Source organism: Entelurus aequoreus, linkage group LG24 (assembly GCF_033978785.1).
Source record: "Entelurus aequoreus isolate RoL-2023_Sb linkage group LG24, RoL_Eaeq_v1.1, whole genome shotgun sequence".
Taxonomy (NCBI): Eukaryota; Metazoa; Chordata; class Actinopteri; order Syngnathiformes; family Syngnathidae; genus Entelurus; species Entelurus aequoreus.
Genome location: NC_084754.1, coordinates 30225674 through 30253466, shown reverse-complemented (window position 1 = coordinate 30253466; position 27793 = coordinate 30225674). Strand labels below are relative to the sequence as shown.

The 27793-nt window shown below is 39.6% G+C and overlaps 1 protein-coding gene across 10 annotated transcripts in view; it reads left to right on the top strand.

The window, feature by feature from the left end:
* The window catches only part of tjp1b (tight junction protein 1b), a 243042-nt gene that overhangs the window by 202602 nt on the left and 12647 nt on the right, over positions 1-27793 (top strand). For 7 of the 10 annotated variants that reach the window (XM_062035402.1, XM_062035401.1, XM_062035400.1 and 4 more), the window contains 12 exons: positions 15699-15755; positions 16046-16170; positions 16263-16365; positions 16507-16822; positions 17142-17248; positions 17958-18126; positions 18197-18341; positions 20139-20272; positions 21046-21151; positions 25925-26075; positions 26605-26713; positions 26798-27017. In XM_062035402.1, the coding sequence (XP_061891386.1) occupies positions 15699-15755; positions 16046-16170; positions 16263-16365; positions 16507-16822; positions 17142-17248; positions 17958-18126; positions 18197-18341; positions 20139-20272; positions 21046-21151; positions 25925-26075; positions 26605-26713; positions 26798-27017 (1742 nt within the window). The remainder of the gene's footprint in view (positions 1-15698; positions 15756-16045; positions 16171-16262; positions 16366-16506; positions 16823-17141; positions 17249-17957; positions 18127-18196; positions 18342-20138; positions 20273-21045; positions 21152-25924; positions 26076-26604; positions 26714-26797; positions 27018-27793) is intronic. The other 3 variants (XM_062035403.1, XM_062035407.1, XM_062035399.1) reach the window with 1 other exon arrangement.

Sequence of the window (27793 nt, the reverse complement as noted above, 5' to 3'; positions counted from 1 at the left end):
TAAAGCTCTCTTGAGGAAAGTGTACCCCTATGAAAATGTATTTATAATATTTATATTCAAGTTCATAGATTTGATATTTATATTCTAGTTGAAAACAGCCCTGTGAGGAAATTACAGTAAAGTTCATAAAAAGTTAAAATAATTAAAATTGATGGAGAATGTCAGACTATTTCATTCAGAAAGACTGTATGTAGGTTAGCTAGCTCATTTAAAATATCCAAAACTTTTTTTTGACCCTGCCTCTTAAAAGAATCGGAATCGAGAATCGTCAGGAATCGGAATCGAAACGAAGAATCGGAATCGGAATCGTTCAAATTCAAACGATACCCAACCCTACTCACCTTTCACTATTTGTGTAGCCTTTGTTCTGCCATTTGCGTACTGGCGAGCGATCTCTGAATCCGGGAACATATCCTTCACGGATTTGTTGAAAACATCCGCAATTGGGAACGGGATGTTGCTTGCAGCTATCAGCATAGCCATCTTTGTCTCGGCATATGTTACACCCTCGGGTCTCCATTTAGCAAGGTGGCCCATAATACTGGGCTGTGACCGGTGCTGCGTTGCCGCCGCCTTGTGCTTCTCTGACCGTTCATGAGTGACTATATCCATTCGGCCACCATGTTCAATGGAGAAGTCTGATCTACAAAATTTGCAGGCAGCATAACCCTTCCCCTTCGAGCTGTCCTGGATGAACTGAAATTCTTGTTTCCAATCATTTTGAACTTGCAAGCGTACTTCTTCTTCTTACTCGTCGTCGCCATGTCTTTTCTTCGTTCTTTTGCTTTGTCTCTGTTATGTTTTTGGACATTACTACTTGCCGTAGTTTTGAAGCAATACATGATGGGAATCCGGATGTTGTGTGTCAGTGTATTAACGTGCTGGCTGAAATAAACACACGCTGAGAAATAGCTCCGTGCCTGCCTACTTTATGGGTTATAGATAAACCTATGGATAACGGAGACAATAAGTCTGCTTTTCAGGTGAGAGAGGATGCTAAAGGCAGTGCCTTTAAGGCACGCCCCCAATATTGTTGTCCGGGTGGAAATCGGGAGAAATTCGGGAGAATATTTGTCCCGGGAGATTTTCGGGAGAGGCACTGAAATTCGTGAGTCTCCCGGAAAATTCGGGAGGATTGGCAAGTATGGCCATGATTGCCTGATACAGCACAGAGGTAATGTGTGGGACCTTAATGTCATTGGCTGTCACACCTGGAATGCACCTGGAACATCAGCTGCATTACAAAGAAGAAGATAGCGTCAGCCTTTTATAAACACCCACTACTACAACATGTAGCTATTATATTATCCTTTAAGTGGCTAGGAAGAAAAACGTGTTTTATTGAGTTATTAATAACTCACATTTCTTGTTGGCATGTTTATGGTGAACTACTTTGTTTCCATTTTCTGCATCAGCTTCTAAGGCTCAGTTGCATTTGCTTTAAATTGTTCGGTTGCTCGGTTATGTATGAGTTGACTCCCCTGAAGAAAACCCAAAGAATCGTATATTCACGCGTTGTTCTTTAGCTTTTTGTACATGTCTGTTACTTTTTGTGACATCACTGTCACGTTCAACTCGACTTGGACAGCAGAAGGGGGCAGTGAAAATATCAAGCACGCTGTGAGACATGAGTGCTCGCACTCAACACGGCAGCTCGGGGGTTAAGTCTTATACAGCAGTTTGCACTGCGGATGGATGTTCGCTAGCACAGAGGATTCCCATGCTATAGCGAAACTGCAGATCCCACACAGATCGTTGCCAAGCCCGAGGGGATTTGGTTCAATCCCATGAGCGTGTAAAGAGCGAGTTGTGGGGAGAGATCCATTTTGAAGAAGGATGTTGGGAGAAGACGTCGCTCGCCTCCGCATGCAAGGCAGAGGAAGCATTTGGATGTAGCTCCATTGTGCCTCATCTGAGATCATAATTAGTGTTTCTAAAGTAAGAGATGGGAAGGAAGGTGTGGGCTGTTGTCTCCTTGCTATAATTGGTATTTTGTGCTGCTGCTGCTGGATATACTGAGTATCTAAAAACTGGACATGCGTTTGTAGTGCGCATAATGAACTAATGTAAGTTCCTCTGCTTTTTGTTTTTAATATTGCCGTTTGCAAACACTTTTGCAGGAATACTTGCGTCCATTTCATTTAATTCAGCCACGATTTATGACATGTGAAGCCAGACCCTCTTCAACAAATGGTTATAAAAAAAATTGTAGACCTGGACATCATTTTGTTCCCAAAAATAATGGAATTCCTGAACTTTTTAATGAAATAATTACCAACTTGACTATTTCATTTCTGTATGTGTATAACCCCCCCCCCCCCCCCCCCCCCCCAATATCCAATTAACAACACCTGTTGTATATCATGGGGATTGAATATTGTTTACCCTTTGTTGGGGATGTTTGCAAATCTACATTTTTCAAACCAAAAAATATAAGAAGAACACAACCGGCTAGCTTAATGTTACCATTATTGGTTTGAAGGGGTCCTCTTCTGGTTTTACAAGTAAAACATCTCTTGTGGTTTCCATAACATGTACTCGTGGTTCTTTGGTAAACATTTTACATAGATTGTTTTACAAACTATTTTCAAGACACTTTGATTGATTGATTGAAACTTGTATTAGTAGATTGCACAGTACAGTACATATTCTGTACAATTGACCACTAAATGGTAACACCCCAATAAGTTTTTCAACTTGTTTAAGTCGGCGTCCACGTTAATCAATTCACTTTCTGACCATCTCTCCAGAATTTTATTTACGTGCCTCCACTTCAACTGTGTTTTGTCCCTGCTAGCCATGTTGTCGTTTTCGCGCTTCTATATCGAGTCTACTGATAGATGTAGCTAAAACTATGTGCTACTTTTTATTAGAATGAGGATGAGGATTTTAGCATGCATGTGCATGCTTGAGCCAGTCTGCCCTACAACGAAAGGATAGAGAAAAATAAGGAACTTAGTGATTACAACTTTGGACAACAAAAGCTCTTTGAGTAAACCTCGACCATGTATTGAGAAATCTGCTGACGCAACTGTAGTCTCCAATTAATGGTTTCTCTTTAGCATAATGAAGGAAGGCAAGATTGTTTTGGAAATATCTCCGCCATGGCTCGTAGGAGTGTAATGATTTGTTTTAACAATAGTTCAATTCGATATTTGTAGTTGCGAATACGATTAATTCTCATTATTTTAGAACAATTTTGATCTGAAACAATTCATTGAGTTAAAACAGATTCAATAACCTTTTAGCAAAAAATGCTGAAATAATAGGTATCTCTTTGTAACTTCATGTGTGATTCATAAGAATCCAAATTCACAAGTTTTGTTGGGGATGATGCTACATATGTACAGTATATCAGTTGAGGAAAATGAATACATTACAATAATAACCTGTAATTTGATATTATTCATTTCATCTTCTGATACATTAAAAATGTAAATGGTAAATGGGTTATACTTGTATAGCGCTTTTCTACCTTCAAGGTACTCAAAGCGCTTTGACACTATTTCCACATTCACCCATTCACACACACATTCACACACTGATGGCGGGAGCTGCCATGCAAGGCCCTAACCACGACCCATCAGGAGCAAGGGTGAAGTGTCTTGCTCAAAGACACAACGGACGTGACTAGGTTGGTAGTAGGTGGGGATAGAACCGTGCCACGGTTGGGAGAGACGCCATGTTGTCGTCCATCACGCAGCAGATTTCTACATCATCGTCATCGTCATGGGTGGGATCAAGACAGGAAGTGCAGTCACTAATTGTATTAAAATAATAACAATTCATAGAAACTACAGGCCACATCTACATCTACATTTTAATAAATGCTACCATTTATTAAAAATGGTAGCATTTTATAACTTTGCCAGACTCAATTTCTCTTATTACTATGATGAACATAATCACATCATTTATTCAGAAAGTTTGAATAACACATACTATTAACCACAACATGTAAGTGATCTTGTTCTATTCTTAAACAAAGAAAACAACCTAAAGTTGTCTTTATTTTTAAGTTATCATGCCAGTATCATGACCAGTCTGGCCCACTTGGGAACAGATTTTCCTCCATGTGGCCCCTGAGCTAAAATGAGTTTGACACCCCTGCTTTAGGTTGAATTAACAGGAGAAAACACTTTTTGCTCACATTAGAAACATTCTAGCAATTTTAAATAAAAGTACAGTAACCAGCATTTTAACAGTAGATTTACCTGCTAAATAAAGTTCCCCGACCTGGCCATACAGTAACTGTTCTCCACCCTTGTGTCGCCGATGACGGACAGCGTCCAAGGTGTGCGGAAGATTGTATGCCTCCTCATCCCTGTTGATGTCATTGGTGCCTTGTTTCCTAATTCCCATAGCCTCCTTCATCCATCTCCTGTATTTCTTTCTTTCTCATCAAATGACTTCTTCATGTGTTCCGGGAGTCATGGTAACTTGCACCGCTGTCACTTCGGTTGTCGGCTGCGTCATTTTTTGGTATAAAGTTGTGTTGCGGCTTTATCATTGTGTTATGTAATTTGTATTTATTGTGGCTTTTGTAATCTTACTGTAGCTGAAAGTTATGATATGGAAATGCCTGGCACTGGAGAAGGAGAGACACAGTTGGAGATACACTGTCACACACTCTCTTAACAAGCGGTAACAAACTGATGGAGTCAAAACACACATTATACAAGAGCTGCTGTTTGCCACATCTCTTGCTCAGACATTCAACACACAGACACCCAAACTCTCGTTAGTCTGCTGCTCTCGCATATGTCACACTTGTAAAGGCACACAGACACTTGACACAGATATTACACTATTGTCTTGTGGCATTTGCGTTTATCATGACCTTTCTCAACCACCGTAGATATCTGCCATTTTTTTTTGGATGATGCCACATAGCGGAGAATAAACTTAACATCTAAGATCTTTATTATTAAAAGTTATAAACTTCATATAAAGTCTGCCGTTCGTAAATCCAATCTTTTCCTTTCCGAGTATCGATCAGGTCGATCCATTCCCTTTTAAAACGATCTTGGATCGATACCTATCTCTTTTAAAGCAAACTTGCCGAGCACAGATCGATATACTTGAAGTTTAGGAATAGCCATCCATCCATTTTCTACCGCTTGTCCCTTTTAGGGGTTGCGGGGGGTGCTGGAGCCTATCTCAGCTGCATTCGGTTGGTAGGCGGGGTACACCCTGGACTAGTCGCCACCTCATCACAGGGCTAACACAGATAGACAGACAACCTTCACACTCACATTTACATACTAGGGCCAATTTAGTGTTGCCAATCAACCTATCCCCAGGTGCATGTCTTTGGAGGTGGGAAGAACCCGGAGTACCGGAAGAACATGCAAACTCCACTAAGGCTGCAGCTAACGATTATTTTTCTATCGATTAATCTATAGATTATTTTTTTTGATTAATCAGTTAATCTATAGATTATTTTTTCCGATTAATCTATAGATTATTTTTCCTTTTGCCGATATTTTTTTTATTTAAAATGAAGATGACAAAATAAATGTAGGCCCGTTTTTTCAAAAGGCATGGCTTTTATTTACAAAAAAAAAGAAGTATGGCCACTCAGTCAACATTGACAACAACATGACAAAATATTCTGTAACAATGTAAACATTTAAAACTTTTAACATTTAACAAAATTAAAAGTAGCTTATTTGCTTTTTAATGTGCAAATATAAAAGTAAACATCCAGTGCAAATCTTAATATTCTGCAATAGTATAAGCATTTCAAAAGTAAAAGTATTGCTTATTTTGCTTTAAAATGTGCAAAAATAAAGATAAACATCCAATACAAAAAAGTGCAAAACGAAATATTCTGTAACAACAGTGTAAACATTTCAACAAAAGTGAAAGTATTGCTTATTTGCTAAAATGTGCAAAAATAAAGATAAACATCCAATACAAAAAAGTGCCAATCTAAATATTCTGGAGCACTGTAAACATTAAGTATTGCTTTTAAAATGTGCAAAATAAACATCCAGTCCAACACAGTACACAATAACCAATTCTACTCATTCCAGTGAGTGACTAACAGTTGTAATGAAGAAAGGTTAGCATGTCTACATGCTCTGGTTCTTTTCTTGTTTACAATATTCCCAGCAGCTGAAAATAGGTGCTCAGAAGGGGTCGATGTGGCTGGAACAGAGAGGTAATTAGCCTTCACCTCAAGCCAGGACTGCGAGTGAGCTGAGCTGCAGTTTAAGTTTCTAGAAGGTCAACGGGCTCATAGTGATGTTACTAGTAGTTGACTGGGAGGTGTTTATTATCATTTGGGGAGAGTCCGCTGCCTGATGCTCACCTGCTAAACACCTATCTGCTCGACGCTGAAGCGCTGACTACGTGCGCTCTGAATACGCACTGCTGATTGGCTGATAATGCTTTGTGTGTACCAATCAGATGGTTGTGTGGGTGGGACAATGCTGCATGCTGAGACAGAGGCAGAAGGAGCAAAGCAGCTTGTTAAGACTTTAGCTTAAGCTTAGAAACTCGTTCGGTACACCCCCGTACCGAACCGAAAGCCCCGTACCGCAACGGTTCAATACAAAACACGTACCGTTACACCCCTAGCAGATACAAATGACACATTCATGTTTTTGTGTAATGATGACAACGTATGCTCACGCGGACGATTGACTAGTTGATGGTTAATGGTTTTCTTTTCAAATGTTCGTTCATACCCGTTGTGCTGCTATGATAGGCCATTTCCGCTCGACACAGTGTGCATACAACAACATTATTAGGCCGTGTATTGAAATACTCCCACACTTTTGGCGTGATTTTTTTCCCCCTCGCTCGCACAGTCTGCTTTGCGCTCCGCCATGACGGTAGTGTGACATAAATATGCGACGCGTCGACGCACAAAAACGGCATCCACGTATTTACGTAACCGATGACGTCGACTACGTCGACGCGTCGTTTCAGCCTTAAACTCCACACAGAATATAAATCGATCAATTGTTACACCACTAATGGCTCCATTGTTTGATGTCAAATGTTCAGATCCCAAATACACAAAACCAGCTACTAGAAATTGAGAAAAGTTGGTTTTGCATAATAGGGCCCCTTAAAGAAAACATTTGATTAGAGCTGCAGATATTGATTATTTCATAATTGATTATTTGCTCGATTAATCGAGTTATCTGATAAAAACACTTTATAGACTCATAGCCTCAATGCCTATTTGAGGGGAAATAGTTTAAATAAACACATTTTTTTCTGCTTTCCATAACCTTATTTTTTTTCTAATAAATGCCCCGTCATCAACTTTGAAATTGTACTTTTAACATGTTTGCATTAAAAAAATATACTCCACTGTTAGCTGTCACATACTGTATGTACTATAGCTGTCATGTGCAGGGCTGTAGTAAAGGGAAGAATGGTGATGACAATTCTAAGGGCCCATAGCCTCTTGATACCCACCCTTAGCCTCCAGTAGCCTCTAAAACAAAACGATTATGCATACACTGAACTAATATATATTCATAAGAATGCATCTGAATTTAAAAAAGCCACAAGTCATACAATAATCTTATTTTAATAATTTCAACAACCCCCTTAATCGCTTCTTAAAAAGTGCTTTGGTCCACACTAATGTTCCTTCTCAGGTGTGTGCCTGCGCATTTGCGCACTGCTCCCGAGTCCTGTGTCCTCCGCGCACGGAAAATCTATGCAGCGCACAAAATCCAAATCCAACCTAAACTCTGAACAAAATAAACACGTAACCATGTGTTCTGTACCATTTTCAACAAGTGGTCACAACAGATAAATAAATGACAATGTCTGCCGAGACATTTAAAGGGGAGAAGGAGCTTGGTATGTATCAATAATCATTTCATTGAGCAAAACTGATCTGATACTGTCGGCCGAATTACGACAAAACCAGTATCTAGCAAAAATGGCCACTCTCTGTTGTAATCACACCAAACAAACAAATTATATGTCGTATTGACAGCAGCCGCGTTCTTTCATTTGCATCAAAAGACGCACACACTCTGCTCAGCCAGTGATGATGGTTCACGGCCACAAAAACAGTCTGACATCTCCCAACACCACACATAGCTCTGTTAGGTCGTTGACTCGTTACACTGTGATACGGTTCACACGAAGCCAATCAATGTCATTAACATCATGTTTGGTGTGCGTGTTGCTATTGCAGCAGCAGAGTTAAAAGTTAAATGCTGCATGCTTATTTTTGCAAAACAAACATGCACGTCACAACCACACTCTCAAAACACATGTGTGCTTATTCAAGTGACATGTAATAAGAATGTTAATTTTTGGATATTAATCATGACCATGATTCCTAGATCACATAAATTCCAAAAAACAAAACAAAAAAAAAACTGCAAAAGCAATGAGGTATTTTACACTCAAAAAGTTGTACACTGTATCCCATGCTTGTGTTACAGAATACATCTCATTGTGCAAAATGTGAATGTTTTAAGGTGAACAAAATGTGATCTCTGAAACTTATTAATCTATGTTAACTTATTATGTCAGGTTTGGGACAGGTGTGATGATGGTGTGGCGACAGTGCACATGTCTTATGTTGCTCACATGTGGTCCAAAAGATGTTGAGGGGGCTTGTGCGTTTGCTCAGAGACATGAAAAATTAAAGGGGGAGCGTTGGTCCATACCGCGTGCGGTTTGTTCTCCCAATGGTTCCTCATCGGATTTAAGTGAGTGCAAGCAAACGCCAGCTGGGTTAGGATGCGAGTCCGGACACCAGAAAGGAGTTAAGAAGAAGGCCAGGAGGAGGAGCAGTATAGCAGGGCCCAGGGCATTAAAAACTTACGTTAACTTGCGTTATCATGATGTGTTCAATGTGGACTTGTAAAATGTGTTATTAGGGGGACATTTGAATAGCCTAAATACAAAAAAGTTAAAAGACAACTATCCATCCATCCATCCATTTTCTACCGCTTGTCCCTCTCGAGGTTGCAGTGGGTGCTGGAGCCTATTCCAGCTGCAATTACATGATAACACTCTGACTTGTTAAGTGGTTTATTGTAAAAAAGAACACAAATTGTGTGTATTACACCAGGCACTGTCAAGAACACTAAAAAAACAAGAAGATTGAAGGTGGTAATGAATGGAGTAGAGGGGCCCACATCAATACTCTTCAGCGGGCCCAGAATTCCTAGCGACGGCCCTGGTCATGTGCACTCCATTGCAGTGGCCATGCAGAATGTATGACCATGCAGTTCGAGTTTTATAAATTGTTATTAGTTGCCTTCCGCCCGATTGTAGCTGAGATAGGCTCCAACACCCTCTGCGAACCCGAAAGGGATAAGCGGTAGAAAATGGATGGATGGATAGTTGCACTCCTTAATTAATCGATACAGCAGAATATAAATAAAGCTTTTTTTCTAATCAATTTAATCAGTTGATAATTTCATCCCTGGATTTGACAAATAAATGTCGATTTTTGTCCCAAACAAAAGTTAAAATTGGTTAAAAAAAAAATCAAAACCGATGCAATGGCTGCAGTACAGAGTTTAAACAGGCTTGACGTTCTTTTTCTTTGCGTGTATCATGAATGTTTAAACGAGGAAGATGGTAGGCGAGCACTCTCTAAACATCTACCTAAAAGTGATATACATCAGCTTGAAAGCATACACATTTTCCATCGGTTATGAAAGATTTTGTGAAAATTGTGATGTTTTCCTCAGACAAATTGGCCACACTAAATTGGCCCAAGTGCGTGAACGTAAGAGTGAATGGTTGTCTGTCTCTCTGTGTAGGGCCACTTTGGCCTTCCGCCAGAGTGCAGCGAGAATAGGCTCCAGATCCCCCCCCCCCCCCCCCCCCAACCCCTACTCAGCAGTGCGCCCCCTGCTTTATTGCACCATTAATTTCACTTGATCTGTGATATTTGATTACTGTAAAGCCCATATATTTTCTCATGAGCTCATGCTGCTTCAAGTTTCCATTATTACTTTTCCACCATCATACGGGCATAATTAATGGGAGATATCTCCTCAGGTCCCAGAGGGGCTTAATTGAATAAGGAAGTGCCTTTTTCCTCCAAACCACGCAACACCATAACAAAAACACTCTGCTCATGTGAGAAACACCATTTTGCATTCGTTGGAAGGGTTAGTTTTCTCTGCCTAGGAACATTTTGGGAACCTTGCACTCTGTGTATATATGTGTATATACATACGTACACATATGTACATATACAGTGTTGGTGCTAGGAATTGGGACCCCATCAAGTCATAAAAATGGGGTCCCACAGTAAATTCTTGGGGTCCCACTTTTTTGTAACCGTTTTGAAAACAAATGATAAATGTATGCATTATCCTGTTGTATCTCACATTCTATATGGTGTTTTGGAAAAAGGTTGTCATAAACATTATTTAATTCATTAAAAAAAACAATACAAAAGAAAATATTTTTTTATGCATATGTAAATGTATTCAGTTATAAACATTCATTCACTTTATTCTTTCCTTCATTGATCTAAACTTTACCGCTGCCGGTATTTTTTTCTATATTTTTATTTAATAAGTTGTAGGTGTGGCAGCACGGTGGAACAGGGGTTAGTACGTGTGCCTCACAATACGAAGGTCCTGGGTTCAATCCTGGGCTCAGGATCTTTCTGTGTGGAGTTTGCATGTTCTCCCCATGACTGCGTGGGTTCCAAACCTCTGGGTACTCCGGCTTCCTCTCACCTCCAAAGACATGCACCTGGGGATAGGTTGATTGGCAACACTAAATTGGCCCTAGTGAGTGAATGGGAGTGTGAATGTTGTCTGTCTATCTGTGTTGGCCCTGCGATGAGGTGACGACTTGTCCAGGGTGTACCCCGCCTTCCGCCCGTTTGCAGCTGAGATAGGCTCCAGCGACCCCGTGAGGGACAAGCGGTTGAAAATGGATGGATGGATGGAAGTTGTAGGTGTATTTATTTCAGTATAAAAGTGTAAAACGTTCTTTGTTCCGGTCATGAAATGATGATAATGGTGTGCCAGGGTATACATACATTATTTATTTAACGCTTAAATCTCTAGAGTCTACATCAACATCAGATATCCGTCAATTCTAAGTTTTTTGGGGGTTTTTATGTTGTTTTTTTGTTGGTTTGTTTTTCTTCCCTTTTTGTTTTTTTTATGGCAAATATACAAAATCTTCCACAAAAACTATTTGTCAAAGTGGATCATTTGATGTGAAGTAATCGGAGCCTTGGATAGGTCAATAATTCATAAAACCGTTGATTTTGATTCAATATTATGTTTTGAGTCATGACAGTTTTAAAGAAAAAAACACCCTTGTTTTATTAGTCAACATTGCAACTTTCAAAATAACATCTGTAAGCTTTTTTATTCCACTTTTTTGTTATGTTTTTGTTTATTTTAATAGTATATTTAAAATGTGCTGTGGGCCTTTTAAAACATTAGCTGCAGGCCGCAAATGGCCTCCGGGCCACACTTTTGACACCCCTGCTATAGATAATAAAAAATTCAATTTGATAAATCTATCGATAAAAAGCAGAGCCTGGCGATGCAAGCGCGTTTATCATAACGCACAGTCAGCCTCTCTGCTTCAGTAAACAATGACGGTGATGACGTCAGCGATGCGAGCGACACCTGCTAACTTGTCAGCCACTTCTCCAAGAAACTCCTTTTGAACACTCCTCGCACATTAACACTTCAAAAGGCACATATTTTTTCCGTTTATTGACCTGCAAAGTATGTTTTTGGGGTGGAGGAGTCTGGTGGGGTGCTGGTTAGCTCAAAGCTAACAGCTAGCCTGTCTCCATCCTCGAACGATGGTTGATCCAGCGGGAGATAAAAGTGAAGTTTCCATGGACTCACAAAGACTAAAACAAGTCATTTACTGGAGCCATGGCACAGGATAAAGTTAAAAAGGTTGACTTTACACTCACCTTAGTGTTTACCATGTAGTCTTTCTTTTGACAGCCCCTTGCAGTAAAGTTGTCCGAGTACAAACTGAGGCAGTATTTATAAAACTTGCGGCGAATCAAAATTTAAGAAATTGTACCGGAAAGTTCATTACTTTGAAGACGACCAAAAAAACCCAATACGGTTACGGCAATTTGACCCGGCAAATATAAACTAAACAAAACACCGGCGTAAAGCGATAATCGATTAAAAAAAATTACAATCCGCGTTCCCAGGGACGCGCGGACTTCCGGAAATGCGCGTCCTGTCTGATTTCAATGCATAAAAAGACACAAAAAGTGCGTTAACGCCAACAGTGATATATATACATACATATATATGTACAAATGTTTGTGTGTGTGTATAGATATATATATACATATATACAGTATATATATATATATACAGTATATATATATATATATATACAGTATTTATTGTTTTGTTTTGTTTTCTTGTGCAGTGTTTTCTGCTTTTTTTTATGCTGTGACCTTTGTAAGTACAGTAATTGGCTAATCATGGAGCTAACTATTACTTTCAGCCCTAATTCAATAGGTATATACATTATTAGGTGGACAATTGATTTACAGGGAGACTGTTAGTGCCTACATTAAATTAGAGTGTGACATATTGTGTATTGATTTGACACAGTCCATTGTGACCACATATTTCCTGCCTCTCAGCTGTGCGATCCATCTGTGTGAAAGTCCATCTGTCTTGTGGCTGCTCCCAAGTTGCTTGGTCGTAATCCGCCCCCCAAGCATGGCCTGAGCATCTCCACCAAGCTGCCAACATTGGCTCTGCCTTGTGGCATGAGGCTTGTGTTGGCCGGCACCAGTTGTTTGTGCTCAGGCAGGACATGCACTGCAAAAACACATCAGTCACTGGTACAGCTTGAACGGCCATCTGCACACGAGCTGTTATAACCCCACTGATGCTCTAGCGCTACTCCTCTTTTGGTTAGACAAAACTTCAGTGCTGAATGGGCCAAGGAAAAGCCCATTGTGGTTAATTTTGTGGTTATTTGGGTGTTGAGGTTAGCATCTCCTGTGCACCATGCCACTTCTGGAATGGGCACCATTAGTTTGAGTTTATGAATAATGCAAACTTTTAAGTAGTTTATAGTACTGGTGGGCCTTGTGTTACAAGAAAATTCAATTCATACGACTGCAAAGTAAATTTGGTTACAGTGTAAGTCTAAACTCAAAGTATATTAACACTTAAGTCACTCACACTATAAACAGAACACATGGATCACATATAAAATGTTGTATTGAAAAGGGGGAAAAAAATGGTAATGAAGACAGAACAACTCCTTACTTTTATACCTGTGGTTGTCTTGCAAGAGCGGGAAAGACAGGCTTGTTTGGAGGTTGAAGTCTAAATAATGAGATCTCTATGCTGCTTCGTTATTACTGTACATTTTTTAGTAGTTTTTTTTTACATGTTCAAAATGTCCTTAATGATGCTGGAAACATTTTAGCGGCTTGGACCAAACCATTTTGCCAATGTGGATTTCTTCACTTCTCCACTGTGCATTTTACAATGTCTAATTTCACCTCAGTTTTATTTTATTTATTTTTTATTTTTTGTGTTTGTTTTGGTTTTACATGCTGCCACCAGGAGTGTTTGCCTCACACTTGGGAGACATCATGAATATTACAGTTAAAAAGTAAACCTAAAAAACAAAAGGCATGTTGTCAGTGTAACAATGTGCAACAACGTATTTCTCTGCCTGCACGTGATAAGTAGTTATTTTTCTTTTTGTAAAAAGGACTACCAATAAATGTGTTAAGATTTTTGTCAGTATTAAATTATGTTGGAATTATGTGCCTACTTGTGCACCAGTAGTGTGCTGGTCGGGATGACGATGAAAGCAAAACCTGGACTGCTTAAAATTACAGAATCTGTTCTTGTAAGATCACAATAAAAGTTAACTTTACCTCGCCACAATAGTCCCATTTTGGCCTGTGACGCACCCGGCCAGTGCAACTTGTCGCTAGCCTGATGATTTTACAAGTTTCTTTGGATACTTTGTTCATCTAAAAGGTAGAGGCCTTTTGGTACACAAAATGCAGCAGTGTTCCCTGACAAGATCTGCAAATGTCAGACCCCTTAAAAAAAAAAACACCACAGTGCCGCGCCGCCCCACACCCCAGTTGCCGGAGAAACATTCTGTAGGAGGGGAAAAGCAAAACTGTATTCCTTCAAAGGGAAAAGCAAAAGTGTGTGGAAGAGAGGGAGTGCTTGGTGTAGAAGAGATAAAAAGAACTGGTGGGCACTTTGATACTTTACAGTTCTTTTTGATTTAAAAAAAATAATTGTTGGGTTTTGATCGACCATCCATTTACTACCGCTTGTCCCTCTTGGGGTGGCAGGCGGCTGAAGCCTATCCCAGCTGCACTTAGTCTTTTTGTATATTTATGCATACATGTGTATTTCCTGTGAAAAATAAGTCTAAACAAGCAAATTTGAAGTCAAATTGCACTTTCCAGGCGGGGCTGCTGACCAATAGCACAGCACCGTAAATTGACCTTCTTGAAAGAGTCTCTGTTGTAATAATTTTTTCTGCAGTCACCTTAATAGTCACATGCATGTCTTCCCCCTCTCAAATGCTACAGGACGGAGTGATTTCATTTAAATGTGCTTGCACCCTTCTTGTGTTGAATCCCGCCATAAGCTGCCTGAGGAATTAATGACTGCGGCTGCCAGGACAAGACCGTGTGGCCCCTCTTGTTGCGATTTATGCCGCCGTGTCTCATTAAGAATCCTGTTAGCTAAATCATGATTAGATAGATAAGGTTGTCTCGTCAAATCAAAGTAGTAATATTGATCCTGCTGAAAAGAGAAATCAACTGCAACTATGGCGGGAAGTGTGACATCTTCTCACCTGCTTAGGAAACCATTTACATTGCAAATGAGGCTTGTTGGATGCAGCTTTTACTACCCTCCAAACTTGATGGTGTTTTATAAGCAGCCATTAAACATCAAGTGGAGGTGAAATGATGGAGAAGCATAGATCGGTTAAAGAATGATCTTTGAATGGGGTGTTGAGGACAAGGTCGCCCTAACAGCGGAAGGAGTCAACCTTCGTCTCATCCTCTCATGGGGTTACTGTGACCAAGGCTGTGCTTTAATTTAATTTACTCCGTCAGTGTGTCCTCATTTTATCTTACAAGGTTTTGATCATTGTGTTAAGTACACTATAAACAAGGGAGTGTGTCCTTAAACCTCCAGGTAGGAGGACGTATTTGTGCTGTGTTGGATACAAGTTATGGATCACCACCTTCATACACATTCTGCGGATTACCTCTTGTAGCTTGCATATAGCTGCCGATTGATTATGATTTCATTCCAGCAGTCCCCCAACCTTTATTAAGCCACAAACAGGTCCACATGCCCACAAACCTCATACGGAAATGGCATTTTCTATAAAAAAAAAATTAATCACTGCTCACTCAAGTTGTCTTGTGACTCGGTTTGGCCCCAAGTGGCTGGGGACCTCTGACTTTGTTGGGTTTTATTCAAACTATATGGCGACTTTTGGGGCAACATTAATTTCCTTAATTTGAGTAGCATCAAAACAAGGGTTCAAAACACTTATCACAGAAAAATTATGGTAATTGGAAATGGATTTTCCCCATACGATGGTATTTACAACACTGTGAAATGTGTTGATTTACCCGCTGTCAAAATGACATCTGCTGGTGAAATTTACAGGACATAACATTTTCTGTAACTGTGTTACTCATCATCTCCATTGTGTTTCTTTTCTAGAGCGCAGCAATGGAGGAGACTGTCATTTGGGAACAGCACACTGTAACACTGCACAGGGTAAGTATTCGAAAATCCTCTTTGCAAACCAGTTCCTGGTCCAAATCTCTGGATATCTTTACTCCTCTGCACTTTGGTGCTGATTATACAATGCACGTAAATGAAGCTGTTAAAATACAGGCACTTTCCTAGTGTTGCACAGCAATTTGATGCACATACTTACAGGTACTTCAGTCATTGAATTAGGTTCCACACTGTAGAAAATAGTAAGAGTTTGGCTGGTATGGTCCATTTTATGTTCACTGTCACATATTTATGTGTATATATATATACTGTGTATATACATACAGGCACCAGGGTTTGGCTTTGGGATAGCCATATCAGGAGGTCGAGATAACCCTCATTTTCAGAGCGGCGAGACCTCCATTGTCATTTCAGATGTGCTAAAAGGCGGCCCAGCTGAAGGCCTACTACAGTAGGTTATCCTGCTGTTACTCTCTAATAGTACTATTATATTTCCCTATCCTACAGTATTCCTGAATGTCTCATCGATGTCTTTCCCTGTAGGGAAAATGACAGAGTGGTCATGGTCAATGCTGTGTCCATGGATAACGTGGAGCATGCATACGCAGTCCAGCAGCTTCGTAAAAGTGGAAAAATTGCCAAAATTGTGAGTCAAAATCATGTTATTAGTTACTGAAAAATAGAGCTGTCTAATGTGCTTTTTTCATTTCTCACATCTAACTGATCAATGCGATCAATTCATCCCTCTGTAAGTGATCCCTTCTATTATCCGCTTTACTTTGCGCAGACAATCAGACGGAAAAGGAAGGTGCACGTCCCCATGGGTCGCCTCGGGGAGCGGGAAACCATGTCGGAGCACGATGAGGAGGAGGACAGCTATGACGAAGAGATATATGAGACGCGGAGTGGACGTAGCGGCGCATACAGCGGCGTGGGCGGAGCCATGGGCAGACGAAGCGGTCGGAGCTGTGGTCGACGAGACAGGGAACGTGAACGCAGTGGCTCACGAGAGAGGAGTCTTTCGCCGCAGTCGGATCGCCACTCGCACAATTTACCCCCTCGTCCTGCCAAGGTGACACTGGTCAAATCGCGCAAAAATGAAGGTGAGGCTCACAAAGTCGGGGACAGAGGAGAGAGAGACAGTTCAGCTGTTAATCACCTCCAATTTTCTTTTCCCGCTGCTTTTAACAGTTGAGTCAGCTTTAGAATAAGAACTCCCAAGTCAGTTTTGGTTAACATCCAGGGAACACAAAACTTGCCAGCTGCAGCAGAATCCAAGTTAACTCAAATAAATCTAAGTAAAAGAGGAATTAATCTTCTCTAATCTTCACTTTGTTAATCTTGGAGGAAGTAGCAGCATCTAAACGTGTTCAGCGCTGTACTCTGTGCTAACCTTGTCATTTGTTGTTGTCGTTCTCCAAGCAGAGTATGGTCTGCGCCTTGCCAGCCACATCTTCGTCAAGGACATCTCCCCCGAGAGCCTGGCAGCCAGGGATGGAAACATCCAGGAAGGGGATGTCGTACTGAAGGTAAGGGGAGGAAACATCATGAAACATTAAATTGGAATCTAACAGCTAAATATGTGGCATGGTGTCCTCGGTTTCTATTTTGTTGTTAGAAGTGCAAATAAGAAGTGGTAATGTTGTAGAATTGTTAAGTAGCAGCCCCTTCATCTTTTTTCTTGCTGTTTTGTGCTGTCAAATGTTGCATAACAGCACTTCCAGATGCAGCCTAATGTTTCCAGAAGCGCCTTTGTTTCTGCAGCGCACGTAAAGTAGCTGTGTGTGCGTAACAGGTATCTTTTGATCTGTACTTGTTCTCAATCAATTATCTTCAGGCCTGTTCTCTTTTAATGTCTGCAAAAAAGAAATCCTATTCAAATAAAAATATTATGCGACCCTCAGCCTACTTCACTATTTACTGTCCAGCTGCAACATGAGGTTTCTCCACAATATCTAATTAGATCCAAAATAAGAGCAGTCTCGATCAAAACTGAGCGGCTCATGTTTGGAAAGGGAGTTCTATTATTGGATCTCACTGGCCTATGTATCTATTGAAGAATCCCGTGAGGGGTATTTCCTTGTCTGCTGTTTCTCATCACTCTTTAATTTCATTTCACCCTAAAATATATGACCGGTGCTGCTCTTAATCTCAAATCCAATTATGTATATTAAATATGGTAATAAAATGCTCCTTCATCATGTCACGGCTAGAAATCTTTTTTCCCTATCCTCCTAGATCAACGGCACAGTGACAGAAAACCTCTCCTTGATTGATGCCAAGAAGCTGATAGAAAGGTCAAAGGGCAAGCTAAAAATGGTTGTTCAGAGGGACGACAGGGCAACCTTGTTGAACATCCCTGACCTTGATGATAGCATTCCTTCAGCAAACGCCTCCGACAGAGACGGTGAGAGTGGCGATAAGTGTTTGGCCTCTTTCACCAGGGTGTGTTTGAACAGTGTTATGTGTATGATCAGACATTTCAGATATCCATTCGCTGGCATCAGACCATTCCAATCGATCGCATGACCGACATCGTAGCAGCCGCTCCCGCTCTCCAGACAGGCGATCGGAAGCCTCAGAACACTCCAGACATTCGCCTCCTCAAATCAGCAATGGCAGGTAAGGACCACCTATCCACTAATTAATGTTTCATCCTGGGGTAAAATGCAGTAGATTTATATTGTACAACACATTCCCTTTTGCTACAATCGGCATGTTTTAATTAGGGCTGTCAAAGTTAACGCAATAGCAAGTTAAGACTAATTTCTTTTAAAGACAGTAATGTTTTGTTTGTGTTTGTTTTGAGTTGAAGTGCCTATTGTTTAATAAACAAACATTTCCAGTCCCATATTTAATCGCACTGTCCGTAATTAACTCATAATTAATCGAAACATGTTGGTTGTATTATAAACTTGAAAATGATCTGTCCAAGGTACATTTATTAAGACAAAAAATATGTGTGCAGTTATTTCGATTAATTATGAGTTCATTACGGACATTGCGATTAAATATTTTAACATTTGACAGCCCTAGTTATGATCCAAAACTGCCACCAGTTGCCTCAATTAATGAGATTTTCCTATTTTAATTTCCTTTTCTGTGGCCAGCTGGAGAATACCGTAAGTTTTCCATTGAAAATTAGTTGTAGAACTAGTAATAATTAGATAAATCCTGTGTAGGTGGATAGTGTGGATTTAATTTGTTTTTACTATGAGAAACCATAATTTCAAGAATGAAATATATATTTTGTCATGTAATAGCGAGACCATCGTGTAACAGTATTATAAATCATTCAGCAATGCACCTTGTTTTCCAGTAGGTTTCACAGTCTTGCAACACACAATTATCTGGTTTTGTTTTCTGTATTATCATCTTCCTAAAATAATGGTCTTTGTCATTTTTTGACCACAGTCATTTATTTTGCATAATTTGTCTTTTTACAATGCTGGCCACCTGGGGTTGAACATATCACAGGGTTATCCTTAAAAACACAAAAAGTCAAATTTATGGGATTTGGGGGTTTATTGAAAAACTTGAAAATATGATTTAGAACATATATTCAGAAAGATGATAATATTTTGGAATACAAGCCAAGTAGTGGTAAAGTATGGTTTCAAAAGTTAAGGTGTTAAATATGTCCCCAATTTAAATGGTTTTTTTTCTTTCCTCTACTGCACTCTGTAGTCAGCTACACATTTAGGTTTTTGCCGATATCATTTTGTAACAATACTGTATAAATTATTCTAAATTGATGTTACTTTTCTGGTTCCTGCCGGGATTGTTAGGCTACACTTCTGGTTGAATGGCAAAATGGAATGTTGTGCTGAAAAGCTAAGTTCGTAACGGTACTGTATCAATGTCTAATGTGGCTACCAGGGCAGTGGACCAGCTTGTTTTAAAATGCCAATTCTGTCGACATACCTCAACCCCACGCCACAACACTGTGTAAATTCACACGCTGGTTTGGCATTTTGCCAGCATTGATGGGCTAAACCAGTAAGTTGTAAACAAGTAAGGGGGTGTGTTGGTGTCTGTTTTATGGCCAAGTGCGTGATATTCATGCAAAAGACACCACTATGTGGCCTTGATGATGACTTTTGGAATATATTAATATTATTCCAGCATCCTTACAACTGTGCAGGCATTTACATATTCACCTTGAAGAAAGCAGAAGAGATCTGAAAAAATGTGCCCTTGAAGACCAAGATGCAGCAGGCTGTGTCATTTGACCTGTTTTTTAAAAAATTTTCCACTTATGGGAACATTTTAAATCCACTTTAGTGTAGTGCAAGCCTGCTTGTAGTTATTTTTAGTCAAGATGAGGATCTTTGCGTTATCGCCTGTCGCTTTCTAGCTCTTGTAGTGCTATCTATGTTTGAAGTTGAACCGAGCAAAATCTATATCCTTCATCCTCAGTCACAGAAGTCGAGATGATGAGCGGGTATCGAAAGCGGCCTCAACACCAGCAAAGCTTTCAGAAGAACTCCCTCTGCCCAAGCCGAAGGAGGCAACACTCGCTCGGGATGAGAAACAACTTCTGCCGCTTCCAGGTCAGACACACAAGCGTTAGCAGTTAAACTGAATCTTTGCCAGTGTGTCCTCCATTTCAGAAGCAGCAGAACAGCAACGAATAGATCTAGCTGGACACAGCTGGATTTTTTTAAACTATATATATGTACATATATACTGTATATATACATGGGGATAGGTTGATTGGAAACATTAAATTGGCCCCAGTGTGTGAATGTGAGTGTGAATTTTGTCTGTCTATCTGTGTTGGCCCTGCAATGAGGTGGCGACTTGTCCAGGGTGTACCCCGCCTTCCGCCCCAATGCAGCTGAGATAGGCTCCAGCACCCCCGCGACCCCGAACGGGACAAGCGGCAGAAAATGGATGGATGGATGGATGGATGTGTGTGTGTGTGTGTGTGTGTGTGTATATATATATATGTATGTATATATATACATATATATATATATATATATATATATATATATATATATATATGTACACACACACACACACACACAGCCGTAAGCATAAATTCCAAGAAAAAGTTCAGCTTCAGATGCCTGCTGAGCCAGGCTTAGTTTGCCTGGAGCCAAGTGAAAATAAACCATATGAGCTGATTTAGTCTGACGTCTCTCTCCAGCCTGCAGCGCTCTGCTTCCTGTCTGTTTGTCTTTCCTGCTTAGGACACTGTGTGCCTTCATTGCGTGGGTGTTTGTGTACGTGTGTCTGTACGCATTGTGTGTTTTGTTTATTCATCGTTGACTTTTTTGTGCATTAATAGTTTTTTTTAATGATACTTTTTTGTATTCAGAGCCAAAGCCAGTGTATGCCCAGCCTGGACAGCCTGATGTAGACCTGCCTGTCAGCCCATCTGACGCTCCTGTGCCAAGTGCCGCTCACGACGACAGCATCCTTCGGTATTACCAGTGTGCATTTAGACCAGCTGTGGCATTAATTTAGCCTTGACAAAGATAATACAAATTTTTGATTGGAAAAAATGTCACATGTTAAACTAAGAAGCACAACAAATTGTTACCTTTATGCTCACAAAAGCACTACACTTAAGAACTGGGGAAATATTTGCTTCAATTAGCAACACTTTTGGAAGTGCCAGTCCTGCTGTGATCTTTACAAAGCTGCATGCTGTGATCTTTACAAAGCTGCATGCTGTGATCTTTACAAAGCTTTAATGTATATAAAATGTATAAAATCGTATGTTCACAAGTTGAATAACCGATTTTGTGTAAACTATGTACTCAATGCCTGGTGCTTAGAAAAAGACACCGCATATTTATTATTTCTATTGTGAAATATTGATGTAGAACAATACATCTGCTCATTTCCATCCATCCATCCATTTTCTACCTCCTCAAGGTCGCAGAGGGCTGGAGCCTATCCCTGCTGCACTCGGGCGGAAGGCAGGGTCATTTTAATTAATTTAAAGGGGACCTATGATTCTAATGTACATTTGAAACACTTCCTTTTGGTCTAGATCAGTGGTCCCCAACCACCGGTCCGTGATGCATTTGCTAAAGGGCTGCACAGAAACATTAAATCTATAAACAATTGCATTTTCCCTGACTAAACTTTTGCCTGTTCCACTAGACACACCAAAAAGCTTGTTCATTGGTGTATGATAAAACTCCTTATTTGTATTTGTTACATGGGACAATGCACATTAATGAACATATAAAATGCAAATATGCCAGATTGTAGCCCGAGGCTAATTTCCATCTGCAGTCCCCAGCAGGTTGATGGTATATACAACAGGGTCCATCAAAGGTCAAGTTAGACAGCACCAACATCAGACATAAATAGTTCAATAAAATACAACGACTCAGATATAGTAATGAAAATAAAAAAGAATGGAGACCCAGGACAGATCAATTATAAAGTCACCATGGTAGTTAAAGTGGATACGGCAAATGGAGAAGTGCTAAAGTGCAAGTCTTCTAAATTGTTGCATATGTTTAGTGTACTGAAGGAAGACAATACACATCTCCCTTGGCATAGTACGTTAAAGTGCTATTGGTTAGTATTAATAGATGTGTTTACGCATGGAAAATTGCACCAAAAAACATACATAAGTGTATCTATGTATGAAATATTGCACAAAATATGAATACATAACTTTTAGAATAAAAAGAGAAATCCATAGAAATAGAAATCTATTGTCAGTAATAGCAAATACCGTATTTTTCGGACTATAAGCCGCTCCGGAGTATACGTCGCACCAGCCGAAAATGCACAATAAAGAAGGAAAAAAACATATACGTCGCACTGGAGTATAAGTCGCATTATTTGGGGAAATTTATTTGATAAAATCCAACACCAAGAATAGACATTTGAAAGGCAATTTAAAATAAATAAAGAATAGTGAACAACAGGCTGAATAAGTGTACGTTATATGACGCACAAATAACCATCTGAGAACGTGCCTGGTATGTTAACGTAACATATTATGGTAAGAGTCATTCAAATAACTATAACATATAGAACATGCTATACGTTTACCAAACAATCTGTCACTCCCGATCGCTAAATCCGATGAAATCTTCCTCCCCGGTGTCGCCTCTGGTATGTCCTTTCTTTCTGCTGCTCGATCGCCGTTCTCTGCTGCATATTTCACTACGTCCAGCTTGTAATCTGCAGTATATGATTTCCTTTTCGGTGGCATTTTAGTTCAGCCCTTCTCAGTTTTTATAAGTTACCGCCAATGTTGATGTGATCCATTTTAATAGCTACGGCAATAGCGTATAGCATATATAAAGCAGTTATCATACCATGACCCACAATGCACTTCTGCCATGACCCTCCCCCGCCGAATTCTTATTGGTTGACGTGTGAGTGACGATTGCTGACGTGTGTGTGACGATGGCTGCCATTTGCTTCGTCTCTTACGCGAATGAGATAAATAATATTATTTGATATTTTACGGTAATGTGTTAATAATTTCACACATAAATCGCTCCGGAGTATATGTCGCACCCACGGCCAAACTATGAAAAAAACTGCGACTTATAATCCGAAAAATACGGTATATCTAGTTTAATTATATATCTATGCTCTTGTCCTGGACGATGAAGTATAATGCATCAGCCAAAAAAAATCAGCTCACATGCTAACAAAGATGAGTAAAAACTAAAGTCTTTGGAGGCTTTTTTGCAAAGAGAAAAAGGCCAGGGCTCCCACTAATTCAGCGTTAAGGTGAGTTGTATCTGCCCCATGTGGAAAGCCAGTCAGTGAAAATATGTCCATTAAACCGGTCTCCGGTTCAAAAAAGTTGGGGGACCCCTGGTCTAGATAACATGCATTAGATAAGTTTTGGTGTAAATTTTGCGCCACACTCATTTTTATTACCTGTTTTTGAGTCTTTCTGCAAGATGTTCATTTCTGGAGGTGTTACCAGATTGCAAATAAAACCACACCTCACCCTCTCTAAAAGTATTAAAATTATCTTTTGAAAATGTACTTAAAGTCGCTACCGCTATGGTCTTTCCAGACACAAAGTAAACAGCATGTAGATTCTCCCGGTGAAATTAGGTCAGTGGTTCTCAAACTTTTTTTGTCATCCCACACTTTGGACAAGGGGGAGTTTTCAAGCCCCACCTGCCCCCATCGCCCCAACAGAACGCTAATGCCAAGCTTAACATTTTCAAATTTATCGAACATCAAGTAACATTAAGTTTTATACATTCAAACTCAATAACATAAAATAAAATCAAGTTCAATACTAAATAAAATAACTGTGCAGCTGTGGTATAACTTGCATCAAGTTCAATATCAAATAAAATAACTTGCATCAATTCAATAATAAATAAAACAAAAGTGTTATAACTTGCATCAAGTTCAATAATAAATCAAAAAAAGTGTTATAACTTGCATCAAGTTCAATTATAAATAAAAAAAAGTGTTATAACTTGCATCAAGTTCAATAATAAATCAAATAAGTGTTATAACTTGCATCAAGTTCAATAATAAATCAAATAACTTGCATCAAGTTCAATAATAAATAAAACAAAAGTGTTATAACTTGCATCAAGTTCAATAATAAATAAAACAAAAGTGTTATAACTTGCATCAAGTTCAATAATAAATAAAAAAAAGTGTTATAACTTGCATCAAGTTCAATAATAAATCAAATAAAAGTGTTATAACTTGCATCAAGTTCAATAATAAATAAAACAAAAGTGTTATAACTTGCATCAAGTTCAATAATTAATCAAAAAAAGTGTTATAACTTGCATCAAGTTCAATAATAAATCAAATAAAAGTGTTATAACTTGCATCAAGTTCAATAATAAATAAAACAAACGTGTTATAACTTGCATCAAGTTCAATAATGAATCAAAAAAAGTGTTATAACTTGCATCAAGTTCAATAATAAATCAAATAAAGGTGTTATAACTTGCATCAAGTTCAATAATAAATCAAATAACTTGCATCAAGTTCAATAATAAATGAAAATAAAAGTGCCACTTTGCAATCTTTGCCAAAAAAAGGAGGACAGGGCAAGTGAACATGAGTTTTACAGTACTCCAGCATTAGTGGCTGCAATGAGCCTGTTTTGCACTGCACAGCTTTTCAAATCTGGGTTGCAGGCTTGACACTGCCACTGTTAAAACCTCATTGAATTCGGGGCTGAGCTGCCTTGACGCGAGTGTTTCCCGGTGAATGACACATCGTGTCCAATGCGCATTTGGCGCAACCCTCTTTATTAGAGCCTGCAGCCCGTTTCTTGACTTTGCCATGCGCGCCATAAGAGCAAAAGCCCACACAGTTTTCCCATTTAAGGTTGTGTTCTTTGAGGAAACTGTCCATTATCTTGAACAGCTCATCAGCAGTGGCTCTATTTTTTATGTATTTGCAAAACAGCAAATCCTCGCACAGTGACTCGCCATTCACAAAGCTTCCGCTTAGCCCCGCCCCCATTAGTTACTGTTGCTGTCTGTCAAACTTTCGCGCCTACCTAGAAATGTAAAGCATACAGGAAAAATAAGTAATTTTCATTTATCTATATAGCGGATTTCACAGACAGAATCACAAAGTGATTTCCAGTGTGTATAGAAAATGAAAGCATAGTAAAAAAAAAAATCAAAGAATATAATAATAAAAAAATCAAAGTGAAATTTCCTCCCGTTCCTCGCGCCCCACCTGTCATGTCTCTATTCCCCACCAGTGGGGCGCGCCCCACACTTTGAGAAACGCTGCATTAGGTACACTGCATGTCTCATGTCCATGTTATTATGCACATGCCACGATTAGATGAAAATAATACTTGATCCTACTTTTTTTGTTTCCTTATAGCTTAAAGCAAAGGGTGATGAGCCCTTTTGCTGAGAGCCTGACTTAATTTCCAAAAAGGTACGTCTACCTCGCTGTGACGTCACAACGTAGCCCGGCTGAAAATTCCCACGAACAGATGTATCCAAAACTGCGTGCAAGCTGACGCCAAAATGCATGAACCTAATGATTTGATGTTTAACACAAGTATCCAACGTTGTAAAAACATTTATACGTCAAAAAAGACGAAATTCATCATAGGTCCCCTTTAAGTTTGTATTCAAGAAAATACAAAGTTGGATGGCGTTAAGATATTTACTCACTATTTCTTGCAAAACACCAGAATTCCATTAAAATGGCATCACATCTAATAAAGTCTGACTGTTTTCTTTATTCTCCCTTTTTAGGCCAAGCATGAAGCTGGTAAAGTTCAAAAAGGGTGAGAGTGTGGGGCTGCGGCTGGCGGGAGGGAATGACGTGGGCATCTTTGTTGCTGGAGTGCTGGAGGATAGCCCAGCTGCAAAAGAGGGCCTGGAAGAGGGTGACCAAATTCTCAGGGTAGGTTCTGTGCTGCTGTTTTTAAGCAGAATTAGTCTTTTTTGGAATTATCAGGAATATAATGTTGTACAAGATTAAAAAGTTCTTCTTTTTCTTAATGTGAATAATAAGGAGCTGAGTGGCGATGTTTTATTGCGTATGCACGCACCTCCCCTTTTTTAAATTCTTGCTTGTACACAATGCTCACTTCAGAATTCCTGTACCTCTGGGCTGGTCTCTTAGCAATGACCTAAGGGAGCACACACACAAAAACTGTTTCCTTTCACTGTTTGCACCATTTCCTCACAGCAATATATCTCTTTTGTTACACCTCCTTTCTTTAAGGAATGACTTGAATTCTTATACACCAGTAAAACATGCAGTTTCCCAGGCAGCGCGGAGAACAAGTAGAACTACCACAGGAGAACCTTCAATTAAAGTTTTATACATGCCACCAATAATCTTAAAAGTTAGTTTAAAAAGACTAAAAAAAGCTGCAAGTTATTCTGTGAAAAAGCATTTGAAATAATTTAGTTTGATCAAATTGCAGGTAAACAATGTTGATTTTGCAAACATAATCCGAGAGGAGGCAGTGCTATTCCTCCTGGACCTTCCTAAAGGTGAAGAGGTAACCATTTTGGCTCAAAAGAAGAAAGATGGTTAGTAACTAAATAATGATAAATGAACTCAAGAAAAGACCAGGTAATTTGAATTTATTGCTGATCAGCTCATTTCCTCTTCAGTCTATAGACGGATCGTGGAGTCTGATGTGGGCGACTCCTTCTACATCCGCACCCACTTTGAGTATGAGAAAGAATCTCCATACGGGTTAAGCTTTAACAAGGGCGAGGTGTTCCGTGTGGTGGACACCCTCTACAATGGCAAGCTGGGTTCCTGGCTCGCTATTCGCATTGGCAAGAACCATCAGGAGGTGGAGAGGGGCATCATCCCCAACAAAAACAGGTGAGTGTAGTTTTTTTTCTGTCGCTTTATCGTTGTCCGGGTCTGAAGATAAACTACATCTCCCAGAATCATCTGTTTGTACTCGTAGTCAATAACAGGAATTTTTTTTTTACATTTCCTGAAAATGTCATCAAAATCTGTACACAACTATTTGAGTAATGTTGCTAACAAACAAACCCTGGCGAAAACATAATATCTTTAGTGGAGGTAAGAAAGTCTGCGTTTTGCAAAGCAAAGCACCACATTGAGGGAAATCACCAAAAAAAAGTGTTTCATCGTGGGAAATACGAGTAAACTACAAAGCTACGTAAAGATTAAATCTTCAATCCATCCATTCATTTTCTACCGCGTGTTTCTCCCGCTGTTGCGGTGGGCTGGAGTCTATCCAACTGCATTCGGGCGAAAGGCAGGGTCCACCCTGAACAAGTCGCCACCTCATAAACTGTCACCCAGAAAATATGTTTGAAGCGAAATGTACTTTGTGAGTTATTTACATTATTAAAACCTATATTGTTCGTTAACTTTTCTGAGAAACAGCATTTTCCAGACTGATATAAAAAATGCCCACTGCAGAGGACACTGCTTCTCAAAGTAAAAGTTGAAAGACACTAAAGTGAACAGTATTGCTTTCACTTGTTACACGCAATATTTACATCCATCCATTCATTTTCTACCGCTTGTCCCTTTCGGGGTTACAGGGGGTGCTGGAGCCTATCTCAGCTGCACACGGGCGGAAGGCGGGGTACCTCACAATACGAAGGTCTTGAGTTCAATCC